This window comes from Coccidioides immitis (genome assembly GCF_000149335.2).
Source record: "Coccidioides immitis RS genomic scaffold supercont3.5, whole genome shotgun sequence".
NCBI lineage: Eukaryota > Fungi > Ascomycota > Eurotiomycetes > Onygenales > Onygenaceae > Coccidioides > Coccidioides immitis.
Genome location: NW_004504307.1, coordinates 320,071 through 327,454, shown reverse-complemented (window position 1 = coordinate 327,454; position 7,384 = coordinate 320,071). Strand labels below are relative to the sequence as shown.

Sequence of the window (7,384 nt, the reverse complement as noted above, 5' to 3'; positions counted from 1 at the left end):
TGCTAGAGAGAAATCATTTCTGCATTCAGTTTTTCTTGATCACATTTGTCAATATATTAAGAAAACTCTTCATCTGGAATCTGTATCAATTGTCACCAACAGCAGCAAAGTTATCAAGAAGTGGTTGCAGAAGTACAGAAGATTCATTAATATTATAGCAGTTTCCTGCAACTTCTTTAATGAACAGACAAATATTGAGATCAGACATAGAAGCAGTGACAATGTTCAGCAACTTCACTACATAAAGAAGTGGTGCCAGCACTATAGTATTAAATTTAAGATAAACACTGTTGTTTGCAGCCTCAATTAGCAAGAGAATATATCTGAGATAATTGAAGAGCTGAATCTATTTCAGTGGAAATGTTTTCAGGTTCTGCTGGTTGGTAGGGAAAATGATAAAAAGAGTGCAAAAAAGCAAGACAAGTTGTTTGCAAAGTTTGCTATCACAAATAAGCAGTTTGAATTATTCTGTCACAGGTACAGGCATCTTGAAGATTAATTCATTCCAGAGTCTAATACTGTGATGGCAAAGAGCTATCTGCTTCTGGATGAGTATACAAGGTTCATGGATAAGAGTAATGGTGTTGAAAAAACATCAGAGTTCATTTTGAATATAACTGTAGCAGAAGCCCTGTCACAAGTGGAGTAGAATGTGGAAAGTTTCAAAAGATGTGGTGGAATATATGACTGGCAAAGAGAGATACCACAATCTGGGAGAAATTGTGGAACAGTGGAAACAGAACTTGATTGGTAATGGTATTGGTATATTGAATCTAGAATGGATATCTGGTTTGCATAACTAGAGCTTGTTTGGGAAAGAGAGTAGTCATTGCATTTTCTAGTGGATTGATCTGTAGTTGACTACACATATTGTCTTCTGTATCTTGTCTAGTTATCCAGTGGGAATTGGATCCAGTGCAGACTGAAACAGGAATGTAACATGAAATGGTTGCAACATGAAATAGTTGCAAAGCTCTATTGGAGTGCACTGGATGCTTCTCAGCTGGCACTTCTCTTCAGGAGCAGGATAAATTCCTGGGGTAGCAAACATGCATGTCCATGCAAAAGAAATAAATAGCCATTGAAGTGAGGTTCTGTTGGAATCTCTCTTTTTGATCAATAAGCAGCATCATGGCAAAACATTCAAGATCAGTCTTGGCAGGTGGCAAGACTTTACCTCTAATTCAGTCTAGCTCCATCAATTTGATTGCTGCAATAAGGACATGGGCATTGCTGCTGGACAGAATGCAATGGATGTCAATGAATGCAACAGATACAACAGATGCTACAGAAAATTCAGACTGGCAGACAATTGACAAGTCTTCCAGGGAAACTTTCCTCTGTTGACACAAACTACCAAGCACCCCTCTGCATCCTACAAAAATACTACTGAGCATGCTAGAATGAGAACACTACTTGAAAAGAATAGTCAAGAGGTCTGTAAATTTTACAGTTTGGCTATTTCATTACAGTACTAAAAGCAAGAATATTCAAAACAGGCCACCTCCAACTTCAAAAGATAACCTCTGTGCATCCAATCTGCACAGTACTGACATCTGATCCCACAGACAATGAAGAATCTCTTGCAAGATAACTCCAGCAGCAGAACATTAGAACTACAATCTTTGTAGAGTAGAACAGGGTACTAAATTTGACCTCCTCATTAACAATCTTCATTTTTTTACTGCTTGAAGACAACAAATTTTGATCTGGAATAAGATTAGCCTGGAAATATCTCAACTCCATAAAAGATATCAACATATCCACTGTCTGTCATCTAATCTCTGTCAATAGTAAGTTCCTCTCTAATAACAAGCCATCCAGTAGTAGTTCTCTCCAGTTCAAATTCCAGCTCATCATCTTCCAGAAGGACTCTGCACTTATAGCCATATCTTTATAAATTATCTCTATGCAATAAAATACCTCTTGAGCAAAGGAGAACCTTCTCTTCAGTAACACATTACAGATGGACAGAGCTCACACTGCCTAATAAGAATGAAGAGCTTTTAATATGTGAGGAAAAGTTCATCAAGACACACTTCTTATAACACTCATCTTCCAATCACAAGACAAGCAAGAGACAGTCAAAATACTTCACTTTCTTTAAGATCTGAGTGTAAAAGAGGTAGTCATGGCCCTTGCATTTGTTATAGACCAGCAGGAAAACTTCTCTTAAAAGAAACTCCAGAAGGTGCTTAAAGAGCTTTGGGTTCCTATTAACAAAGATAGAGCTATCTTCCTGCTTGTCAAGGCACCATTTTCCCAAAAACATGGCTGTGAAGTACTCACTACATTGAGTCAGCATTTCAATAGTTGTTGAGAAGTGCTGGTTGCTCACTTGAAGCATAACCCTCTTGATAGGCTTCATTATCTATTTCCAGTTCATGAGGAAGGTAAAGATAAATATATCAGTTTTTGCACTTCAGAATATTACCTCAGAGGTTACAAAGTGATAGGAAATCAAGGATAACTCACTTGGGAGAGTAAAGATAGAGGGTGTGAATAGACAACTTTTCTTTTCTTACCAAGTAAATAGAGTGATGGAAGTTAGATGTGGTAAGAAGCAAGTTTTTGCAAACTATATATATTGGTAACTGCCTTGGTACTCACACAGTTACCAATCTCAGAGCTTAATATAGCTCAGAACATGGCAGTGGATCACAATCTTAACCTTCAGCTGATCTTTATGGACCAAGTTCCAGACCCATATGGAAGCTGTGAGATTAAGACAGATATCTCATGATGGAAAGGTCTCTGTCATTGTCCTTTCTTAATGTTTGAAGAGCATGACACTGTAGATCTTGGTATCAGACATGCCACCTGAGATTGAGAATTTGCTTATCACAAAAGGGACAGGAGCTAGCAGGTGTATTCTTATACTAGTGTAGACAAGTGACTGGATTGCCATAATAAGCATACAGCTGCCCAAAGCTTATGAACATGCAACCCATATTTTAGCAAACATCACTACTGGAACAGTACCACAAGAATCTACTGGGAAAGAACAGGGTACCAACTGGACCATGATAAAGACACTCATGGACAGTGTGAAGATCTAGGTCAACAAGACTGAGAACTAGGCAATGAGTACTGAAATGGGCTCTAATAGACCTATGTACCCTAAAGGTTCTGTTCAGTTCGGGTATCCAGTGGGAGTACTGCTAAGTTGATCACCAGAAACAATGGAATCAACTCTCTGCTTTTTCAGATTTCTACTTTCAGTTTGAAACTCTTCTTTCCCATCTTCAATAGGAGCTGCAAAGCTCCATTGTGCATCCTGATACTCAGTTTCATTGGACATGGTCAATGTATCAGAATTCTGTAAAACAGCTAGACTTGAAGCTGTCTGGTGTTGCACTTGTTCACTACTGTAATAAATTCATCCCTCATTTTCTTTGTCCAATTGTGAACATTTCAGTATGCAGCAAGTCCTTGACAAAAAGTGTCATATGTGTCAGTCAAGGAAAATGATTGAAGCTGAGTTATAATATATTCAGAATGGCAGTTCAGAGCTCTAGACTCTGCAAGATGAGTAGCATATAGCTTGAGTTGACCACCATGGTAAGTTAATGTAATAGTGTAAGTGTTGTTGTTATAGATTAATTTATCTTGTCAATACATCTGAAGTGAATGCATGCCTCAGGCCCCTAATGCACCATTATAGCAAGCTTGCCATGTAGCTACAGTAAGGGATCCATCAGGGCTGGCTATAGATATCCAGCTCTCAAGCAAATAGCAGAGTCACAGCCATCAAGCAATGATTCACTCAGAAAAAAATCAGCTCTTCTAACAGCTTCAAAAAGCTGTATTAAGGAAAATACTGACTTTCTATGGCCTCCTTACCAAATGATGGGATACTTGAATTTCAAGATAACTTAACACTACAACAATTATGGAGAGATCAATGTTTTAGTCAAGGCACTCTTCCATTCCACCTGCCTCTCCCATGCTGGCATTGCCCACTTTACAATATACTTCAACTCCAAGAGCTGTTTCACAGTTGGTCTTTCTGTCAGTTCAAACATCATTATAGATCTCAGCATATCCTCCAGGGCTTTGAACTCTCCAGCAGCAACATTCCATTGACAAGTCTCCAGCATCTCACCCCAACCCATGTCCTATATATACTGATGCAGACACCAGAATTCAGGCATGCTGATGCACTGAAAGTTGGAGATCCATGAACCATCTGGATTGAAGAATTCAGAGCAGTTAGCCCAAGCAGCCCACCATCTTGCAGGCATATCACCCAGTGTATTAACCATCTCAGCAATAATGTCATCCGGGTCTCATGCAAATGTTTCAAATAATGGGTGTTCACCCACAGCATTATACAGAACAACTTCCAGTGTCCAGATGTCAGCCACTTTGGAGATTGTGATGGGCTTGTTGAAAAATTCTTCTGGTGGTCTGCAGAATGGAGTTGGGTATCTGGAGAAAGAAAGCCAACTTCTGTTTGTTGTGGGATATATTTTCATGGCTATAATGAACACCAATAAACTAGGGAAAGCAATAACCAAAAAAGTGAAGCTGTGAAGAGTAGATTGCTGATATGCACAGCTGAGGCAGTTGACAGTATGATTCAGAAAGGGGGCTCAATGATAGCAGATACTCTGTTAAAAACATGACTATGATATTGAGTTTGAGGAGGTTTAATGGAGTATTGTTTGATGAGTTTCTCCCAATCCTCTTCCAGATTCATTTTCTCACTCATACTTCCAACTTCCAGGCAATGGCGAAATTGTTGGTTCTGGCAAGACAGCCAAAACAGTCATCTCAAGAGGATACAAGGATACCCAGCTTTGAATGAAGAAATGTGGTGCCCGATAGTTTCTCTGGGGGGATATCAAAGTTTGTGAGGTGCAGGTTTGCCTCAGGGGAGACAATTGAAAATTGATGGCCCACTGGAAAATGTGGTGCCCCTAGGGCAAAAAGCTTGTTCTGGGGTGGCAAGCTGCCTTGGGACAGTTGAAATTGAGAGAGAAAGTAAGTGGCTGCACTAGGGTGACAACCTGCCCTGGGGAGAGTCAGAATATATGGCCGCGGTGGCTATCCCCAGGGCAAAAAGTTGCCTCAGGGGCTATTGAAGAAGGGCACCTTTGTTGCTGAAATTGTGGCCTGCCTCAGTTGATTCAGAATCCTAGGGCCAAAAATACCTCAGGGACTAGAAATGCCCTGAGGAAAGCCATCTTTGTTGCTGAAATTGTGGCCTGCCTCAGTCAATTCAAGAATTCTGGGGCCAAAAATGCCCCAGGGACTGAAATGCCTTGAGCGCATGCTTGCCCTGAGGGGAATGGCCTTGGCTGGAAACAAGTGGCTTGCCTCAGTTATATCCTCTGCCCCACAGAATCAGATGTTTTTGAACAGAGTATGTTTTTCTGAACCTGTGCCCTGGGGAGTTGGGAATTGTGACCTTTGGCTTGAAATGCATGGCCTGGAATATTTTGCTCTGGAGAGCTGGAAAAGCTGTGGCTTTTGGTGTGAAAAGGTGGTTGCCCCAGGGGAGCCTGATAATTGTGGGCTTTGCTTGGAAATACATTGCTTCAAAGCTTTGCCTGGAGGAGCCCAGAAAGTCATGGCTTATATGAGAAATAGGTGGTCTGCCCTGGAGAGCCTAAGCTCTGATATAGGTTTGCTGTTTGCCTTGGGGAGTCCCTGGAGCTGTGGCTTTTGGTATGAAATATGTGGTTTGCCCTAGGGAGCCTGGAAAATTGTGGCTTTTGTGTGAAATATGTTGCTTCCAAGCCTTTGCCTTGGAGAGTCCTCAAAGAAGTGGCATTTGGCATGAAATATGTGGCCCGGAATCCTTTGCCCTGAAGGCTGTGTCATATTAATCTCTTTTCAAATGCCTGTCACAGACAGTCTCCAGAATGTGGCAGGTCCTGTTGTGGAATCAAGGCACAGGTGTAAGAACAGGTGTGGCATTTGAAAAGAAGGTTGAAATGGAACATGAAGAATTTTGAAGGATGGAGCCTTGGATGGGGTTTTGCCAAATTACCAATCTCAACAGGTCCCATTGGGACCTATCACTCTATTGAATAAGGACTTGGCTCTGTAGACCCACCACTCCCTATTACTGCCAGAAAAATGGACAGTTTGCTTTAGAGAGCTGTACTGTATAGTTTTAGAAGTCAGAAAATCAAAAATGGTGGTCTTAAAAAGAGCCAGAAAGCCAGAAAGCCAGAAAGCCAGAAATCCAAAAGTACCCAATTGCATAGATTATTATGGCCACCAATACACACCCAATTAGAGATCATTCACCTGGCCAGTTACTCTTGCTAGTGCAACCCATTTTTGGCATTGCAGTGGGCCACAAAAAGAGGGTGCCAGAAATGGCCTCTTCCATCTCCCAGAGCTACAAAAAGAGAGTGCTAGAAGTAGTCTCTTCTATAACCTAAATTCAGGCACCCACTACATTCCTGTGTTCCAGTTCAACAACAGAATATTACTCTGGAGATGCCATCACAAAAGATTTTCAAAGTTATGAAGCTGTGTCAGTTCAACAATTGGTCAAGCTTGCAACAAAGTTGATGCTGCTTAAAGAAGACTCTGATCAAAAAGCTATGGGAATATAATATTAAGTGTGGCAGTGATGTCTATCTTGTCATTGCTGATCACATGGGTGATAATGTGGTTAGATTTTTTACCATGAAGTTCATGGTGCACCAACAGTTGACTGAAGGTTTCCCATCTTCAGAAAAAAGTCTTGTATGCTGCTACAGTGCTTGTTCTTGAAAGATCTCTGCTGACAAATAATAGAACAGACATTATCCTCCCCCAAAGCAAATAATATCAGAAAATTATTCAAAGTCAGAAAAGCACTCAAGAGCTACAGAACAGAGCCAACATGCAATGAACCAAGAGACACAGAAGTCTTACAGACCAGATGGGTCAAAGTCAAAAGAGATGGTTTCACCAACAAAGCAGCCTATTGGGCTGACTTAGAGGAATAGTTTGTGGAAACCAAACATCAGCTTTATAGGCAAACTGTACAAAATCTCAGTTCTGGAGTTCACAGGCAATGGAAGCTTTGGTCTAGGAGCTTACATGGACAATAGGTATATAAGGAGGCTTACATCTCCAGGGATGGTTTTTGGTTGATCCCCTACTCCTCTGATTACTCTTACCTACAGATAGCATACAATTATCACCCACCTGGTAACCTGATAGGGAGGCCTGTTTGGAGGTCTTCAGGCCCTCTCATGTTCTGGTCTTTCTGTTCTGGAGGCATTCTTGTCCTATCATTCCCACTCTGGTTGTCAGGGACTGGGGTCCCTAAGGTGCTGTGGGCAATAATAATATGTCATCTGGGGGTCGTGGCAACCAAAGGCTCTAGTCCTCAGAAGGGGTTTGATTGATACCAGGATCCCTTGGGCAGCTTGGG

At 41.2% G+C, this 7,384-nt stretch overlaps 2 protein-coding genes across 2 annotated transcripts; one reads left to right on the top strand and one right to left on the bottom strand.

Annotated features, from left to right (window-relative positions):
* Positions 1-3,890: 3,890 nt before the first annotated feature.
* Positions 3,891-4,775, bottom strand: CIMG_09950 (uncharacterized protein; the record flags this gene model as incomplete). The annotated part of the gene is made up of 3 exons (XM_001238927.2): positions 3,891-4,118; positions 4,326-4,500; positions 4,711-4,775. The coding sequence occupies 3 exons, from the start codon at positions 4,773-4,775 to the stop codon at positions 3,891-3,893; spliced, it is 468 nt and encodes a 155-aa protein (XP_001238928.2).
* A 1,843-nt stretch (positions 4,776-6,618) lies between these two features.
* CIMG_13524 (uncharacterized protein) lies at positions 6,619-6,953 on the top strand (the record flags this gene model as incomplete). The annotated part of the gene is made up of 2 exons (XM_004444584.1): positions 6,619-6,708; positions 6,765-6,953. 2 exons carry the CDS (start codon positions 6,619-6,621, stop codon positions 6,951-6,953), a joined length of 279 nt encoding a protein of 92 aa, XP_004444641.1.
* Between the last annotated feature and the right edge of the window lie 431 nt (positions 6,954-7,384).